Source organism: Labeo rohita, chromosome 17 (assembly GCF_022985175.1).
Source record: "Labeo rohita strain BAU-BD-2019 chromosome 17, IGBB_LRoh.1.0, whole genome shotgun sequence".
Taxonomy (NCBI): domain Eukaryota; kingdom Metazoa; phylum Chordata; class Actinopteri; order Cypriniformes; family Cyprinidae; genus Labeo; species Labeo rohita.
In genome coordinates this window covers 8,862,669-8,882,933 of record NC_066885.1, presented here as the reverse complement: position 1 = coordinate 8,882,933, position 20,265 = coordinate 8,862,669, and the positions used below count along the sequence as shown (strand labels likewise).

The 20,265-nt window shown below is 33.6% G+C and overlaps 1 protein-coding gene across 8 annotated transcripts in view; it reads left to right on the top strand.

The window, feature by feature from the left end:
• ppp1r13ba (protein phosphatase 1, regulatory subunit 13Ba) overlaps positions 1-20,265 on the top strand; it is a 50,217-nt gene that overhangs the window by 11,074 nt on the left and 18,878 nt on the right. For 3 of the 8 annotated variants that reach the window (XM_051133557.1, XM_051133554.1, XM_051133552.1), the window contains exons 1-4: positions 1,109-1,352; positions 5,891-6,038; positions 8,807-8,926; positions 13,209-13,279. In XM_051133557.1, the coding sequence (XP_050989514.1) occupies positions 1,221-1,352; positions 5,891-6,038; positions 8,807-8,926; positions 13,209-13,279 (471 nt within the window). In that variant the 5' untranslated portion in view covers positions 1,109-1,220. Of the gene's footprint in view, positions 1-1,108; positions 1,353-1,520; positions 1,628-5,890; positions 6,039-8,806; positions 8,927-12,928; positions 13,053-13,208; positions 13,280-20,265 lie in introns of those variants that run through there. The other 5 variants (XM_051133553.1, XM_051133555.1, XM_051133556.1 and 2 more) reach the window with 5 other exon arrangements.

Below are 20,265 nucleotides of genomic sequence, written 5' to 3'. Positions count from 1 at the left end.
AATGACTTGGCAACCAACCAGAACACCTTTGTAACAGTTTAGCAACACTCTGTAAACATCTACAGTAGATTACCCTAGCAGTTGCATAGTGATACCCTGGCAACCACCTAGAACACCCTAGCAACTGCTTGACAACTGTCCAGAAAACTTTAGTAACCACTTAGTAATGACTTGGCAACCACCCAGAACTCCTTTGAAACTGTTTAGCAATGCTCTGTGAACATCTACAGTAGATTACTCTAGCAACTGCATAGCAAAGCCCTGGTAACCACCTAGAACACCAATCAACTGCTTGGCAACCATACGGAACACTTTAGCAACCACTTAGCAATGCCTTGGCAACCACCCAAATTACCTTTACAACTATTTAGCAACACTCTGTAAACATCTACAGTGTATTACCCTAGCAGTTGCATAGTGATACCCTGGCAACCACCTAGAACACCCTAGCAACTGCTTGGCAACCATCCAGAACACTTTAGTAACCACTTAGCAATGCCTTGGCAACCACCCAGATTACCTTTACAGCCATTTAGCAACACTCTGGAAATATCTACAGTACAAAACCCTAGCAGCCGCTTAGCAATGCCTTGGCAACCATCCAGAACATGTTTGAAACTGTCTAGAAAAAGCTCTGGCAACCACCTATACCACCCTAGCAACAGCTTTGCAATGCCTTAGCAACCACTTAGGACCTTTACCAAAAAAGGTAAAAAGTTAGTTTGTATTTAATCTGAATGGATGATCGGCATGTTATAAGTTGATGTGTACATCAAGTGCATCCGTACCGCACACTTCACCTGATAACGTAAGTGGCATGAACGTGACTTCACTTCACAGAAGTGTGTGTGTTTCAGTCTGAGTGAGCGTGACGTGGTCTGCTCTATCAGTGACATGTCACAGGAGCGTCTGTGTATTGTCATCAGATACTTCTTATCTTCCCCTGGCACCTCTGCTTGCTCCTAGAGGGAATGCAGTTTGGAAAAGAGAGCTCACGCACCCTCACAAGCCCCCCTCCCCTCCCAAAATGCCCCTAAACCCCCTCCCACCCTCCCTTTCCTTGACCACTCTATAGTATCTAGACTCACACACACTCATCAGACAGACAGTCAGGCACCCAGAGAGAGAGAGAGACAGACACACTCCAGTGGCAGCAGGCAGCTCCCCAGCGCCTGGACTGCCCGGCTCCTCCAATCCATCAACCCCAGCCTCAGAGCTCCATGAGGAGGTTCATCAATATGGTGCTACGCAGCCTGGTCAGCGCCTCCAAGGCCAGGCCCTGGCTGCAGAAGAGAGCACGGGCACAGCTGAAGGAAGACCGGAAGCTCAAGGTGCCACACGGGGCGACTAAGGTGAATGTCCGGGGGGCTTAGGAGAAGCGAGATAGGGGCAGACGAGGAGACGCTGAGGATAGAGTTTAAACACTTGTGAATGGCTTAAAATAGGAGGGACGTGTCTGGGGCATGGTGGATTTCAGAAGATTGACGTTTGTTTTTAAGTGCATGTGTAAGTGAAGAGTGTTAAATGGAGTCTTGCTATAGTTGGAATGGATCGCGGATATGTTAAATCAAAGGGTGCTATTTCACGCGGATGTTTGTGGCATGCTGGGATAGGCTTGTTGTTGCATGTAAGTGTTTGTAGTTTAGAAAAGTTGTACTGCTGTTGATTAGGAGAAAATAATTCTCTGCTCTCAATGTGTTGACAGAAATCCACTTAAAATGGAAGTCTAAGAGGATTATTGAATGTATGTGACCCTTGATCACAAAACCAGTCATAAGTAGCACGGATATATTTGTAGCAATAGCCAACAATAGTCTGTATGGGTCAAAATTATTTTTCTTTTATGCCAAAAATCATTAGGATGTTAAGTAAAGATCATTTTCCATGAAGGTATTTTGTACATTTCCTACCGTAAATATATTAAAGCTTAATTTTTGATTAGTAATATGCATTGCTAAGAATTTAATTTGGACAACTTTAAAGGTGATTTTCTCAATATTTAGATTTGTTTTGCACCCTCAGATTCCAGATTTTCAAATAGTTGTGTCTCAGCCAAATATTGTCCTATCCTAACAAACCATACATCAATGGAAAGCTTATTTATTCTTATTTATTCAGCTTTCAGATAATGTATAAATCTCATTTTTTACATTGACTATAATGACTGGTTTTGAGGTCCAGAGTCACATGTTTTCTCTTTCAATTATAAGTACTTAATTTATTTGTTTGTTTGTTTATGAAAATTGAGGGACGAGTTGAATTTATTATTATTATTTTTTAATAGAATCTGGAACTTTCATTCAGTAAAAGGTGACACTACATTTTTATTTTGTTTCTCAGGATTCATAGACTGTCAGTCGGTAACATTTGTGTCAGTTTCATTTGTGAATATTACTTAATATACACGATAACATGAACAAACAAAAAATATTTTGTCAGAAATCCACTCAAAATGGAAGTGTAAGATGATTTTGGGGTATATTTCCTCTTTCCATTATAAGTACATAATTTCTCTGCAAATTGAGCGGCAAATTTTCTTTTTTATTTTAATAGAATCTGGATCTTTATTTCATTAAAAGATGTTTGGGGAAAAAGAGGATTATGGGGTATACTGCCTATTTCCATTTTAAGCACATCATTTCTGGTGGGTTTTTAATGCAAATTGGGGGATAAACTTTTTTTTTTTGATGTTACATTTCAGTGTTTACATGGATTTATAGACTGTCAGTCAGTAGTACTTTACAATGAGGTTTCATTTGTAAACAATAGTTAATATACAAGATGACATGAACCAACGAAGAACATTATGATTTTTATAGCATGTATTCATCTTTTTTAATGTTAGTTGATAAAAATGCATTAATGTTAACAGATACACTTTTGATTTTCAAAACTGATTGGTTCAAGTTAAAATTCACAACTGACAGTTAACTGTTAACTGACATTAACTAATGTAGTTAACTAATGAATGTAAAGCGTTACCTGTCAATCTACTTTTTCATTATTTAAAGGGACAGTTCACCAAGAAATTAAAAATTCTGACTTTATTAAATGAACCCTCATGTAATTCCCATTTCCACTGTTTTTCTTTGGAACACAGAAGATATTTTGAGAAATGTCTTAGTGTTTTTTTTTTTGGTCTACAATCAAAACCGTTCAGTGTAGTTTTAGATCCCCTTGACTTTCATTGTATGGACTAAAATATTCTTCAGAATATGGGTTTACAATACATTTGTTGACATTGGTTATGTATTAACATGAACAAACATTAAACAATACATTTATTACTCTATTTATAAATCTCTGTTAACGCTAATAAAAATACAGTTGTTCATTGTTTATTCATGTTAGTTCACAGTGCATTAACTAATGTTAACAAACACAATAGTGATTTTAATAATACATTAGTAAATGCTGAAATAACTAAGATTATAATTGTTTTTAGAATGTTTGTCTTTAGTGTTGGCTTTGGTCCAGTAATTGAGTTGTTGAGATGGAGTGTTAGCATGATTTGACTTTTTTTTTTTTTTTTGGCCCTGTGCTATTTTCATATGAAACCTCGTGACAATAAAATTCCAGGCAGCTGTCCAGGTCGGGATTATCCGCTGTCTTCACAGATCACAGCAGCATTTCCCTTTCTGGATTTGTTTGGCTTCAGCCAGCGAGACGGTTTCCTTAGCTCTCTGTAGCCACACGCTCGCATGTTTGCACCCCCTCCTAATCAGATTATTATAGCTCTGCCCTGTAATCCAACCCTCACAGAATTTCTCTTTCAATCTGCTGCTTGCTTGTTTGGAGGGATTGTGTTACACTTTAGGAGTAAAGCTTGCCCCGGGTGGGAATTGAATTCAGATGGATTTGTAAGATGTACAGTATTTAAATTTTTAAGTGAAGTGAAGCGGAGTGAAGGATACATCAGTGTGTTTACATTTTATTGGTGACTGCTGTAATAAAATACATGCATTTTCCAAATGCCTGGTATACCTATACAGATTTGTTTGTTACAGTCATTCTTGCTGTACTCCAGTGTTTATCCAAAATTACAAATTTATGTAAATATTTTACATTTAAAGTTTTTTTTTAAGTTTACATGAGAAAGCCAATCTGCTGATCTGCTGTATAAACTGCTCCTTCTTCTTCCAAAACTTAGTCCTAGAGCTTTAAAGCTACAACCACCAAACTCGGGTCAGACCTTCAGACTGATCTGAAGTTAGTTGCTATATCTTTTCTAACTGATCTGGCATATGGTTTTCGAAAACCAGACTGTCAAATCCACCTAAAATCCCATAGACTTTCATTGACGGAGTGAAAACTTTTACACAAAGAGATATGGTGCATCTAAGCTGTTTATTGCTATAGCAAAGCTAACAACCCCCTACTTAAAAAACCCAGGCTGGTTTTAAAGTGGTTTATAGTGGTTTTGCCACTTTAAGCTGGTCAGGCTGGTTTTAGCTGGCCAAGCTGGGAGACCTGCTAAAAGACTAGCCAAGATTAAATGAGCTATTTTTATCTTAAACCAGCTAAGACTAGACATCCAACCTAGGGTGGTTTTAGCTGGTTTTTACTGAATTAACTGGTTTTAGCTGGTTTAGCTAGAAACATGTTAATCATGCTATGCTAGTACATTTACATTTACATTTAGACATTTAGCAGACACTTTTATCCAAAGCGACTTACAAAAAAGGACAATGGAAGCAATCAAAATCAAAAGAACAATAACATGACAATAACTAGTGTTCTAGCTAGTGTAACTTAGTAAGTAGTAACTTGCTAATCGTGTTAGCATCATGCTGTTAACATGCTAATCATGCTAGCAACATGCTAATAACATATTAATTATGCTAGCAACATGTTAGTATCTTGCTAATCATGCTAGTAACTTGATAATTATGTTAACAACATTCTAGTAACTTGTTAATCATGCTAGCAACATGCTACTACATACTAATTATGTTAGAAACATGCTAACAACATAGTATAGGTAGTATCTTGCTAATCATGTTAACAACTGCTAGTAACTTGCTAATCATGCTAGTAACATCCTAGTGTCTTGTTAATTATGTTAACAACCCTGGTGAAAAAAACAGCATATGCTGGTAGGTATGTTTTGATGCTGGAATGCTGGTTAGGTAGGTTTTGATGCTGGTTTAAGCTGGTCCTTTGCTGGTTTTTGCTGGTCATGTTGCTGGTCAAGGACTAGCATGAACCAGCAAAGGACCAGCATAAACCAGCATCAAAACATACCTACCAGCATATGCTGTTTTTTTCACCAGGGTCAGGCTAGGCTTTCTCTTGATTTGTAAATTATATTTTATTTTATTAATTTGACCAAGAATTTAAAGTTTTATTTGTCTTGTTATTCATTAATGTTTCTTATAAGATATATGGGCAATTCTTGATTCACTTTTCCTGACTGTTAGTTTAATACTCTTTGAAAGAAACCCCTGAATGATGAAGTATCATCTAATGCCTAGATAAAATAACTTTCAGATTGACGTATGTGTATGACGCAGACGTTTCTTTCGTAAATCTCCTATAAACCTTAGATATTTTCCATTTTGTGTGTGGTTAAAGTCCTTGCCAATATGCTTTGGTACGTGGGAGATAATAGATCAGGCATAACTATTACTTTTTCTTGGCAGTGTGTAGAATAAACATGCAATTCCCCTGATTTCAGCTCAACCTTTGAATGTCTTTTATTTAGCTCTCATCTGTCTTTGCAATTGGCACTCACTTGATGAGATGGCTGTGGTGCAAACCACTGGGAAAATGAACGTAAACAGTTCGGGAACTATGACAAGGCAAGAGTGATTAAGGAGAAACCCACACAGTCAAAAATGAGAGGATGGAAGTTCACTCAAACAAAGATGTTATTCTTTTCTCTTTACAGATGATTCTGACCGTGTTCCTGAGTGATAATCAACAGTTGCTGACTGAGGTGCCCATTACCCCGGAGACGCTCTGTAAGGATGTGGTGGAATTCTGTAAGGAGGCTGGGGAGAGCGGCTGCCACCTCGCTGAGGTCTGGAGAGGGAAAGGTACGAGTATATCGGCACATACTGTACATTATCGTTCAGAAGTTTGGGGTCATTAAGATGCTTTTCAAAGAAATCAATAGTTTTATTCAGCTAGGATGCACTACACTGATCCAAAAAATGACAGTAAAGCTACAAAAGATTTATATTTCAAATAAATGCATTTCTTTTGAACTTTTTATTGATCGAAGAATACATGAAATAAAAATGCATTAGTGTTTCCACAGAAAGACTAAGCTTTAATAATAGTAAGTGTTTCTTCAGTAGCAGTGTCACGGAATGTCACGGAATTTGCCAAGTTTTGGATGAATAAATCAAGACTAGTACATTTAAATCAAAACATGATATGGACTGGTGTCTTTGAGTATTAAGATGCAAAAATACTAGTTAAATATGAATCCTGCATGTTGTGCACATCTCTGTGTGAATGAATGGCACAGACGCGCGGTTTCGTTACTACACAGACAGAAACGCCCATGATACTGGTGGTATTTTCAACATCTACAGCTTCAATATATGAATACATAAACATAACACATAACAATCTCTAAATGTGCTCTGAGAGGATTTTGAAATTTCTTTTGAGAAAAACTATTGTCATATCATGCGCAAACGAAAGCTTACAGATCTTTGCAACAACCCGTCAAAATAAAAGTTCAGTTTAACTTGAAGAAACTGTGACAGAAATTTTTTACTTGATGTAATGATAGTACCACTGCTACTAATACAATTATTAAAACATTATTTGTAAGGAATGTTGATTTACCAGAATTTATTTACCAGACAAAATGTAAATACACAACACAGTATTTATGAAAAAATAATAATTAATTTTGACATGCTTTTGGTCATTAAAATTCAATGAAATCATTGCAATGGAATCTAGAAAATACACAATTTGGTTAAAATTTCATGAGACCTTAAAAATGACATTTTTGTTATCTTTTAATAAATTGTTTTATGATATCAATTAATTAGACATGCATTTTAAAATATTTTTCAAATGATCCATTAAAACAGAGTCTAAAAAAATTTAAACAGAAAAAAACGGAATCCAGAAAAATTAAAACAGAATCTGGAAAAAAATCATAAAAAAATAAAAATATAAATAGTCTATGTGGCTTTGATTGCATTTAAACAAATTTAAAGTTTTCAGTTTTAGCTATATGGTTGACTTATTCTTGCAGAGCCAGACTTTTGACAGTTGGCATAAATCTGGTCCACTTTTTATCTTATTTTGTCTAAGAACCACTTTACTAATGTGGAAAACAGTTTTCTGAACGAGTCCCTTGTCATTTACTGTTTGTGCTAGTTTGCAAGTGTTAGCATCTGGCTAAATGAAGTACATTAAAATACATTTATTTTAACTGAAAAAGCCGAAAGAGAACTGTTTGCATTGTGGGAGATATTAGCTAAAAGAGTATGCATGAATCCGCAGGAATTGCTATACAGTTTGGGCACTTTTGAAACTTAGTTTAATCGTGCATAAAATTTAGGATGAATAGAATGCAAATGTGGATGCAGTGTCTGCACATTTTTCAACAATTTTTTTGCTGTATTAACTATCCAGTAACTAGTTCCCTACTATTTACTCACCATCAAGTTGTTCCAAACCCGTAAGACCTTTGTTCATCTTCGAAATACAAATTAAGATAGTTTTGATGGAATCCAAGAGATTTTTTACCCTGCATAGACAGCAACACAACTGACAAATTCAAGGCCCAGAAAGGTAGTAAGGACATTATTAAAATAGTCCATGAGACATCAGTGGTTCAACTGTAATTTTATGAAGCTACAAGCTTCTTTTTTTGTGCATAAAGAAAACTAAAATAATGACTTTATTTAATAATTTTAATCAGTTTAAGTTTTAGTAATTTAATGCCCACGATTTAGTCTCTTTAGTACTTTACTAATTTATTTCAGTTAGTTTCCAAAGCAAAACTAATTTCTAAAAGTTTTTTTTAGGTTGGGTTAAGTTTTTCATCTAATATTTAGATTTAATTTTATTTCCTCTTTCTTTCAATAAGTCAGCTTTTCTTTCAAACAGTGTTTAATAGTTTAATTTTAGATAACAATAACAACATTGCCCTGTATGGTTCATGGCGATGAGCCGACTGAGTCTGAGACTAGTGTTGATTCAACATATTACACAGTAATGTAAAATTATATAGTGCTTTCTAGTCTAGTCTGTCTAGTCTCATGAATCACCACTGTTTTCAACTCTTTTGAACATCACTGGATACAGACACATGCCATATATACATGACAATCAGATTTCTACATGCTTTGCTCAATATGGCTGACAGATACAAATGTATAGCTCTTTTACATCACTAAATACCACTGAATGAAAGCATTCATGGACCAGATCCCACAGAGAAAGCAACACTGTCCATCACATAACAATGACATCCTTGTCAGAGTCTGTCCTAGACAGTGGGTGGCAGTATGTGGGTCTCAGGGCTTGGGCCGCAGCCTCTAGGTTTGTTTACATGGCTCCTGTGGGCCTGTTATTCTAGTGTCCCACACATGGCACGCGGCCCGCACTGTCAAAGACAGTAAAGATAGCCTTCAGCAAGGATACCCGGACCTTTTTCATCTGGACGTGCCATCGTGTTTTGCTACGGGGCTATTGTGTAATAGAAAGGACATTTTCTTACTATGTGGATTTGATTAAAATAGAGAAGTATTGTAACAGTTTTGACATTGACATCCAATGCAGGGTTTTATAGCCAGACTGTAACAAAGAGCGTCTGTGTTCTTATTTGCAGAAAGAGCGATTCCTTTTGATCAGCTGATGTTCGAGCATCTACAGAAATGGGGTCAGAGGAGACAGGAAGTGAAGTTCTACCTGCGGCACGAGGAGTCTCCCATCGCAAACGTTTCTCAAGGTGGGTTAAAGTGACTCAAGATTGTCCATGACTACGGGTATTTTGTCAATTGCATGGTTTCTTTTTTTGTACTGTTGTGTATAGTCGACTATTAGTCGCATGTTTATTAGTAAACCATATAAATCATAATAATGAGCCTTTAATTGCCTACATAGCCTAATAAGTGCTCAAGCGCACGCAAAAAAAGCTTGCCACAGCACATAATAATTATGAATGTGTCAGGAAAATATAATTTATTGGTAAACTAATGTTTTCTTTGTTTTCGGCTTAAGAGATGAAGTAAGTGACGATAACTCGTCATCTCCGCAGTAGTGATGCGCCTGTATGTTTCATATGGATTACATAATCTGAGAATATTTGTTTTCTATTTGAATTGGTTCATTTAAAAGTTTCACTCTGCATGTATTTTCCATGTCTGTACGGCAAGTATACATGGAGTTTCGCAGTTTCGCGCTCAAGTTCGTAGAGACCGAGACGGCAGAAAGTGCATCCTGTTTGCTTTATTTCACAAAAGCGCAACATTTTGTTGTTACTCTGAGTGCACACAAATAAATGTACAGTCTTTACAGATTCGAAAGATGTATTACTCTTATTTGTATGACCAAAAATGATGGAGTATTTAAACAGCAAGTGGCCACACCGGCGCCTCCATCTGTCACACAGGGAACGCACTAGTGTTCAGCTTCCACACTCCGCACAGACACTTGAATAGCGCACATTTTTCTAGGTTAACATTAGATTGAGTATGCCAAGTTGCTACTACTTACATATTTCAGATGAAAAGCCATGATGAATGACCTCAAATGTACTGCATTACCACACAGACCAGAAGTTAATGATCTGTCTGTCATGGACTGCGTGACTTCACCACTTTCTGTGGATTTTTTTTTTCTGTGACTAAGCGACTAATAAAATTTTGGTTGACCAAGCTTCTTCTCGGCAACTACTAGGGGGCAGCCCTTCTGTTGTGTTTAACTACATTTCACAATGTTGTGGTTGGTAATTTTTTAATGTTTTTGAATGTCTCTTTTGCTCACCAAGGCTTCATTTGTTATATAAAATATACAGTTATGTAAATATTATTACAATTAAAAATAAATGTTTTCTATTTTAGTATATTGTAAAATGCAATTTAAAAGCTGAATTTTCAGCAGTCTTTGGTGCAACATGATCCTTCAAAAATCATTCAGTGCTGAAAACAGTTGTGCTGTGTAAAATTTTGTGTTTTCAGGATTCTTTGGTGAACATAAAGTTCAAAAGAATGGCTTTTATTTGAAATATAAATCTTTTGTAACATTATAAATGTCACTTTTCATTAAATTAAAGGGGTAGTTCACTCAAAAATGTCATTACTCACCCTCATGTTGTTCCAAACTTGTAAGACTTTTGTTCATCTTTGGAGCACAAATTAAGATATTTTTGATGAAGTCAGAGAGATTTCTGACCCATAGCATGCTCAATGAAAATGATTTTCTTTCTGCATTTTCTTTATGTACAAAAAGTATTCCTACGTCTTCATAAAATTAAGGTTGAACCACTGATGTCACATGGACTATTTTAAGGATGTCCTTACTACCTTTGTGGGCCTTGAACATGTCAGTTGTGTTGCTGTCTATGCAGGGTCAGAAAGCTCTCGGATTTCATCGAAAATATCTTAATTTGTGTTCTGAAGATAAACGAAAGTCTTGAGGGTGAGTAATTACTGACTGAATTTTCATTTTCATTTCTTTTAAAAAAAATCGTACTGGTTGGACGTAGTGTAAGATTTACCTTCAGAACCACTTGTTAACTTGCTAATCTGTAGTTTACCAAGCAATTTTTAAAAGGACTGAATCACTGTTCATTTGCTCAAAGAATCGTTCATTTGAACTGATTCAATAAAAGTTATTGCCTATTAACTATAAGCCATTTTAGGTTAATGATTAATAGCTTTCTAGTGTTGAAATCTAGCAATCTAGTGTTCAGACTTTGATTCTTTCAGCTCTTTAAAGTGAGAGTCCTGTCAGCATTGGGCTTTGCAGAGTTTTTCCTCTGCAGTTATCTGCAGTTACGTAACTAATCCTCTTTGTGTGTAATTGGTCTCCCGCCTTCTTGTGCTCATATTTGCACCTGAGACAGACCACAGCTCCAGCAGACTAGAGGAGACGAGGAGCAGTGATGCCTGTCTGACCTCTGCAGACAAATACAGACTTTGAGTTTTATTAGTTTTATTAGCTTTTTAGTTTAATATGAGGGGATGCATTGCTATTAATATTGCTCATATATAGGGTTAGTGATTTGAACTAGGGCTGCACAATATTAATAAAAAATAAAAACAAAACCTAACATTACAATTTAAAGGATATTTTGCTTTTTTGTGGAAAATATATTGTTATATTAAAACATTTTTCCAAATTCCTTAAAATGCTATTTAGAAAATAATAAATGCATGGTAAGAGTAGTTTTGCAGGGGAAAGCATCTGCACAGAAAATTAAAATAATTTTCTTTAAAATGCTGAAAAAATGACTTTTTGCTCTTTTTGAGTGCAAACCATGCTTTTAGGGCTTTTTTAAATCAGTTTTTTCAAACTGAAATATACAAGAAAGAAAACTCTTTCAAGTTTTATAGGCTACAGTCCCACTATTTTTGGCCTATTTAAAATTTTATTTTGTTTTATTGTTGTCAAATAAAATATTAAACAAAATAAATATTTTGTACTATTTTGTGCCGTTATACTGCAAAATAGAATCAAATATTTAATAAAAATGTTTTACTATTTTATAGTACATCTGTAAAATGTTAGTACCTAGTATAGTTTTTATTAATATTTTAAATCAGTTTTTATTTTTGTATTTTCTGTTTTCATTTAGCTTGTAAGTAATGTATTGTTTTTGTCATTTTTTAGTATTTTTTTTACATTTTACTTTAATATATGTCCATATCATTTCTATGTATAAATAGAGTTTTTTTTATTTCACTTTGAGTTAGTAATCGTAGTACAAGAAGTTAAACTAAAGTAAAAGCAAATATATATATATAAATTTTATGGCCGAAAACAGTTATGCTGCTTAATATTTTGTTTTGTTTTTTAAAAAGAACATCATTTATTTAAAATAGAAATCTTTTGTAACAATATAAACCTACCATTTAAAAGTTTGTGCTCAGTAATTTTATATTTTTTATTTTTTGGAAAGAAATTAATACTTTTATTCACCAAGGACGTTTTAAATTGCTAAAAAGTACTAGCAAAGACTTAGAAAGGATTTGTCGTTTGAATAAATGCTGTTCTTTTAAACTTTTTATTCATCAAAGAATCCTGAAAAAAGAATCACAGGTTCCAAAATATTATCAAAATGTTTAGCAGCACAACAGTTTCCAACATTGATAATAAAAGTAATAAATCAGCATATTAAAATTATTTCAGAAGGATAATGTGACACTAAAGACTGGAGTAATGGCTGATGAAAATTCAGCTTTGCATCACAAGAATAAATTACATTTTAAAACATTAAAATAGAAAACAATTGTACAAACTGTACAAATATTTCACAATATTGCTTTTTTCTGTACTTTTGATCAAGTAAATGCAGTCTTGATGAGCATGAGAAAATCCTTTAAAAAAATAAAAATAAAAATCTTACTGATCCTGTAGTTTTATTTCACTTTGTTTTATTTTATTTTATTTTTCACAACTGCATAACAATGCATGAAAGCCACTCAAAACCTTAGCTGCCTCACAGTAACACCATGACATTGTGGCAGTACATTTTTGCATGGAAAGCAGCTCTGAAATGTACGATTCTGGTTCATCGTATCACTACATTGTAAATTAGTCTGTGAGAGCAGAGGGCGGTCAGTGGGATTGTGTACAGGCCTATCAGAGGCGGCGCGGTCCATGAAGGTCTAGGTATTTCCAGAGCCTCTGACAGGATTACACATAATAACACAGCCCTGGATTTACAGAATTAAGCTGCTTATTTATAGATGGCACAGTTGAGTGTGCTGGTGAAACAAAGGCTCACAAAAGAGAAATGACTGGAGGTTGGTAAACGTTGCTAAACAGCCCACTGTCTCGGCACAGAGTAATCAGGGTAAATATGCCAGTCAAAATCCCACTGCTGGATCATATGCTCATTAGATTCAAAGGTACCCTTTTCCTTCCTTTCTTTAACAGCCGTATGTGTAATTGTTGTTGTTTTATTTTATGTTTTGTCAATATAAAAATGGCCCTTTGTCTAGTAGAAACCCACAGCTGGGTTATTGGAGTGCAGGAGTGATGATGTAATCTTGTTTTATTTCCAGCAGGAAGTCAGACTTCAGAGCAGGCCGACAGGAAGAGCAAGGGGAACTTAGACAAGCCCTGCGAGAATGGGGTACGTTCACATTCACGCTGTTCTCAGTCACACTTTCCTTCTGGACTGTTTAAGACTCGTAATGAGGGCTGCTCACTGAGGCTTCACGTAATTACGGTGAAACTGTGTAACCAAAACGCAAGTTCAGCACTTAAACGAGCAACGCTCTACTTTTCTTGCAATAAATGTGTGTAGTTTGTGTGTAGTGTAAATGTGTCAAGCCGTAAAGCAGTTTTTTAAAATGTAAATCTGGGTTTGTTTTTCCTTTTACTACAGTGAAAGATTAGAAAAAGCTTTTATCTGTTGGTTATTTTTGTGTTTTCATTGCCTTCTCTGACCCACTTTTCCTTAATTTGAGCTTTAATTAAATTAACTTTGGGCCTGTGCACATAACAACTTTATAAATTTTAGATGTATTATCTGTTGTCATATTGTCCTTGATATTGAAAGTGCAGATAACTTACAGTTATGTATTTCTGTACATACTGTAATAGACTCTTTCCCTTTACACAGCTCATTACAAAATTAGAGTAAAATTGTTGTATTATTTTATATTATTTATATATTATCTTATTATTTAATATTTTATTGTTTTATATATTTTTTTGTACTACCAGAATTTGTATTACTATTTTGAATTAACTTTTCTTTTTATATTTTCATTTCAATTTGCATTACTCGTTACAAAATTAGTATGCAATACTGAGTCATCTATGAAAAAAATTAGACTACGATTTTTTAATTTGATATTATTTTTTGTATTTCATTTTAATTTAAAATACTCATTACAATATTAGTATGCAATACTGAGTCGTCTATGAGAAAATTAGACTAAGATTATTCTATTATTATTTTATATTATTGATATATTGTCTTATTATTTTATATTTTATTATTTTATGCACTGCTACAATTTACTTCAAAACATTTATTTCATATTTTGCTATTTATATATTTTATTATTATTTTATGTACTGCTATAATTTGTATTTATATTCTGAACTAACTTTTCTTTTTATATATTCATTTAAATTGCTCATTACAAAGTTAGTATGCACTACTCTTTTTATCTTTTTATTTGTATTATTTTATATTATATTATTGTGTATATTTTATATATTTTATTTTATATACTACAATAATTTGTATTAATATTTTTAAATTTCTTTACATTTATAAGTTTTCTTAAAATGTCAGTAATTTAATTAAAATTACTTTCTTACTTTGTAAAATTAATTTTATTAATTTTGATGTTCCTTTATCATTTTTATTTTTAAATATCTATCTATTTAATTTGATTTTTTTTTTTTTTTTTTGCTGTTTTAGTTCTAGTAATTTTAGTACTTCAGATTAAATTTCATTTCAGTTACAACATTTTTCCTTTTTTCCTAATTAGTTGCATTTTAAAGAATTTTTAGTTTTAGCTAACAAAATCAACATTTCTTCAAAAGACTTTTTTGGTGCTTTTATGTAATTTTTTTTGAAGACAGACTGGCCCTTGTGACTCTACACTCTTATTGTAAGAAAAATAAGTTCTACAAAGTAAGTAAGAAAGTTTGACAAGTATGTAACAGTTTCATAAATGATGACAGAATTTACATTTTGGGGCAAACTGTTCTTTTTAAGAATCAGTTCTGTCAGTAGTTGCCACATAATTACGCTCCAGTTGGAAGTTAGAAAGTTAGAAGCTTCGCAGCAGGGAGCTTGTGTGCAATGTGCTGATAAGCTCCAGTCCCCCACCAAAGTCATTTGCAGCGGATTGGTTCATGTGGCGGACACAGGAAGTTTTAGAGAAACAGAATACACCGGTTTCCCTGTTTCCCGAAAGATCACTCGACTACATAACGCTGCCTAGTTTCCGTCCGCTTTCTATTCCACTCCATATGTCTGTCTTTGATACCGATCATGGAGAAAAAAAGAGGTAGTGTTCTCTTTTTCCAAGCTCAGAAATGCACATCTACATTCCTCAACCAGTATCCATGTCAGTATTTTAAGAAAAAGGAAACTGATGTCTGTAGGTATATATTCCAGATCTCCAGACTGACTAACATTCCACAAGACTGTAATCATAAACCCATAAGTCCTCACAGCTATTGAACAGGTGGTCACTGGGACCTTCCCAGCATCCCCAGTTATGTTATAAATGAGTGACACGATCACTGTGGCATCCCGATATGCGTCCCTCGCGTCCCATTATGCAGCTGTTATTAGAGATAATCCCGGCAGCGGGGGCTTCTCTTTCAGGCCGTATCGTGTGATGATATTTTAATTACATCCGGCCAATAAACTTCAGGAGTTCTGAACTTCTGCGCTGGCCTGATTGTATACTCTTACTCTAAAACTGTCAGCGTAATATGCGAGTCTGCAAGTGTGCTCCACTTTAAACCAGGTCAAAGGGCCAGAAGGCAAAATATTAGCTACATGCCAAGCAGCTGAGAATGACCGTGTACATTGTACATTTGACAGTCATGTATTATCTTTAGTGTTTCTCTCAGGGTCAGAATTCATCAGAGTTGATTCAGGATGGTTTAATTGAATGTCCACGTGTCAGCATATGTTGTTTGCCCATCTGCGTCTATTTTTAAAGAGCTCAGATAGATCAAAAGTTTAGATTTGGTTTCATTTATTATTATTTTTAAAGGCTTCATTAATTTGACCATGTATACAGTAAAAACAGTGATATTGTTATATTATTACAATTTAAAATATGAGTTGCCATTCAAAAGTTTGGGATCAGTAAGATTTTTAATGTTTTTAAAGACGTATTTTCTGCTCATCAAGGCTGCGTTTATTTGATTAAAAATACAGAAAAAAACTGTAATATTGTGAAATATTATTTCAATTTAAAATAGTGATTTTCTATTTTAATATACTTAAAAATATAATTTATTCCTGTGATGCAAAGCTAAATTTTTAGCATCATTACTCCAGTCTTCAGTGTCACATTATCCTTCAGAAATCATTCTAATATTATTATTATTTTTTTAAAACCTGTGATACTTTTTTCAGGATTCTTTAATGAATGAAATGTTAAAAACAAAAGCATGTATTTAATCTTAAATCTTTTGTAACAATATACACTACCATTTAAAGTTAGGGGTCAGTGATTTTTTTTCTTTCTTTGAAAGAAACGAATACTTTTATTTAGCAAGACTGTGTTAAATTGCTAAAAAGTGATAGTAAAGACTTTAAAAAAGAATTTGGTGAGTTAACAAAATAATTTGTTACCCTGCTGCCTTGAAATTTTAAATTCAGTCAACTCAAAAAAAAAAGTTTAGTCAACTTGAAATGTTAAGTTTTACTAAGTGACAATTTAGATATTTGAGTTGATTCAACTCAAACGATTTTAATGCAGCCGGGTAACAAACACAGCTTTTAATTTAGTCAACTCGAATATCTAAGTTGTCACTTAGTACATCTTAACATTTCAAGTTGAAAAGTTTAAAATTTTAAGTCAGCAATAGTCATTATTTTAAGTTGACTCAACAAATTGTTTTTTTTTTTTTTTTTTTTTTTTTATTGAGTTACATTGTTAGAAAATATTTATATTTTGAATAAATGCTATTCTTTTTAGCTTTTTAGTAAAATTGAAAAAAAAATTGAAAAAAAAAAAAATTAAAGCAGCACAGCTGTTTCCAACATTGATAATAAATCAGAATGTCAGAATGATTTCTGAAGGATCATGTGATCTGAAGGATCCACTGAAGACTGGAGCAACGATGCTGAAAATTCAGCTTTGCATCACAGAAATAAATTCTATTTTAAAGTATATTAAAAAAGAAAACTTTAATTTTAAATTGCAATAATATTTCACAATATTACTCTTTTTTCTGTATTTTTACTCAAATAAACACAGCCTTGATGAGCATAAGAGATGCCTTTAAAAAAACTTAATCAAAAACTTAATTAAAAACCTCAAACTTTTGAACAGCAGTGTATTCTAAAATGTAATTAATTTCTGTGATGGGTTAAGTAATTGTTTAGCAGCCATGACAAATATTTTTTTTATTATTATTATCAATGTCAAAAACAGTTGTGCTGCTTAATATTTTTGTACAAACTGGTGCATTTTTTTGTTTATAGCAATTAAAAAAAGTTAAAAAAAATGGTTAAAAATGATCCTTTAAATGATATGTTTAAATTATCTGATATATATTGCACAATAAATAAAAATACAGTAAGTACTTGTTTTATGCATCCAGAGTTTGTTTTGAGGCAAAGAATTAGATTTTATTTTGATCAGATATAAATCTATACAGACTTTTGCTGAGACCATTATTTACCACAGCATTATTAAAATGAATTTAATGCTATTTAGTTTCAGGTAAACCCATCCTTGAGTGGCATGTAAAATCAAAAGAAACTGTGGTTGGCGTCTTCACTTTAAGTCAGACTAAGTGGGTGATTCTTGGCCAGAATAAGCTGCAATCTGGACCAGACTTTTATGCTGTTAGTTAAAAGTCTGGCTATCTAAGAGCATAAAGAGATCTTTCATCAGGCACATTGTTGGTTTTCAGGCCTGGTCCGCCTGGCAGCTTTGTCTCTGAGCTCACTGACCTTGTCCCACTCTGATATCACTATCATTGACCTTCACTGCCTCTTTTTCTGCCTCTAGATGCTCCTGTAACATTCCCTGTGATGATGCTTATAGAGTTACCATTTCGGTCGCACTGCTCCTCCTGCACCCGGCAGATAAAACTTTATTAGATAATCAAAATTCACCGTAAAATGCGATTAGAAGTTCTCCAAGAATGCAAATGCTTCGTCCGTAGAGATGAATGCTTAGCTCTTGAAAGTTCCCAAAGATCTGTGCACGTTGTCCCTGAGGGTGCTTTGCATAGTCATGAAAGAGCAATGTGTTTCTGCCTAAATGCAGCAGGAAAAGAAAACAAATGCTGTGAATTAAAGTGTCATCGCATTTGAAGACAGCACTGTGAATTCTTTTAATTATCATTTAGCACTTGTCATGAAATAAAGTGATTCTTAGCTGGTTTTCCGTTAGATTAGACAACGTGTTGTGACCAAAATCAGAACCAAAGTTGTCATTTTAAACAAAAACGGCCTTAAAATCAAATATTTAAATTGTTTTACACTACAATATTTTTAATGTTTTTTTAAAGAAGTCTCTTCTGATCCAAAGTACAGGAAAAACAGTAAAATTTTGAAATATTTTTACTATTTAAAAATACTGTGTTCTATTTGAAAATATTTTAAAATGTAATTTAATATGCTGATTTGCTGTTCAAGAAACATTTATTATTATTAATATTATTATTATTATTATTATTATCATTAACAATATTTCAAATTGTACTTTTCAGTGTTCTTTGAATAGATTCAATACATTTAATAGATTTTTTTTTCTGAAATAATAATAATAATAATAATATATATATATATATATATATATATATAGTTCTTCTGAAACCTGAAAAAAATTCTACTCAGCCATTTTCAACATAATAATGATAATAATAAATGTTTTTTGAGTAGCAAATAATAATATTTTAAATAGTAAAAATATTTGTATAATTATATATTGTTTTTGCTGTACTTCGGATCAAATAAATGCAGGCTTGGTGAGCAAAAGAGACATTAAAACATGTATTAAATGTATTACATGTATATGTATTAAAATTTTGAATTAGTTTTTATGTTTACATTTTATGTTTTCATTTTAAAGTTCAAAGTGTTTTATTGTATTTTTGTACATTTTATTTATCGTTTTTTTTACATTATTCATTCTATTTCATTATTAGTTATTTTAGTACTATAAGTTAAACTAAATGAATGGAAATAATGAAATTAAAATTATTAAAATAATTTAAAATATATATTTTTAATATTTTCTTTTATTTCAGATAATGTTTCTTTTATTTCAAGTGGTTTATTTTAGTTTTAGAAATAACCCTGGACCTTATCAATAATATCAATTTCAGTTATTTTTTTTTTGTTATGACCCGCCAGTTGATAACCACTGATTTAAGCTTTTATTTAAAGCAATTCACAGTGCATTAATTGCCCCTAACTGTCCCACTGCTGAAATCTGTGTCTAAATGCTTTGTTCGTTGGTGATTATGCACTTGCAGTTTACAGATTGCGATTTACTGATCCAGTTGTTCGCCTCTGAACGTTTCTTTTTTCACAGAACCAAATCATTGCTCTAAAGCACATGCCTGTTTGATGCATATTGTTCAGTGTGTACGCTGAAGTTGAGAGCACAGATTTTGCCCTGTGGCACTGGCTGTGTTTTTCAGCGTATGGACATATGAAGGTCAGTCATGAGTGACCGTGGTCAGTACGAGGAGCTATTAAAATGCAGAGGGAGCTAAATGGCTGGCTCAGCGTTATTATAGCACTTATTGACTGTGCCCATTTCTGTGCAAGATACCTCATCCAACTGGCACAAAAACGGTCTTGTTCAATTGCTCATCGCTGTTGGAATACTAATATGGATTAGCCCACATAAGCATCACATCTTGCCGAAAGACATGCATTTAAAATTGTGCATTTTAACTCCTTACTTATAAAGATCTGACAGAATTTTAATATATAATGGCAACTGACAATATATAATGGTCATTGACTTTTTTACTTTCATGCATACCATGGTATTATTTGAGGTTAAGTAGTAAACTTCTTTAGGGGAGTAACATGGTGCCATGGCATAATCAATACACCATGGTCCTTTCTCTAAATGAAATTGTCATTGTTAAACATCACTTTCATCAGCCTTCTCTTGTGCACTGTAATGCATGGTGCATTTGAAAGCACATGCATGCTGTAAAGTTGTGTCGCAGCGCTGCAAACATAAATGGCAGATTCTCTGGAGACTGTCACGCATCTGGGAGTAAGTGAGTGCGGGGCAGCTGTGGCGCAGCACGGGCAGTCTGACAGCGGCGCTCCCGGGAGAGGAGGGGTCTGTGTGTGCGTGCTGTAGTGATGTCCGATTCGCGAACGAGTCATTTTTGAACCGGTTCATTTGAACCGATTCGCTTTGTTGTTGT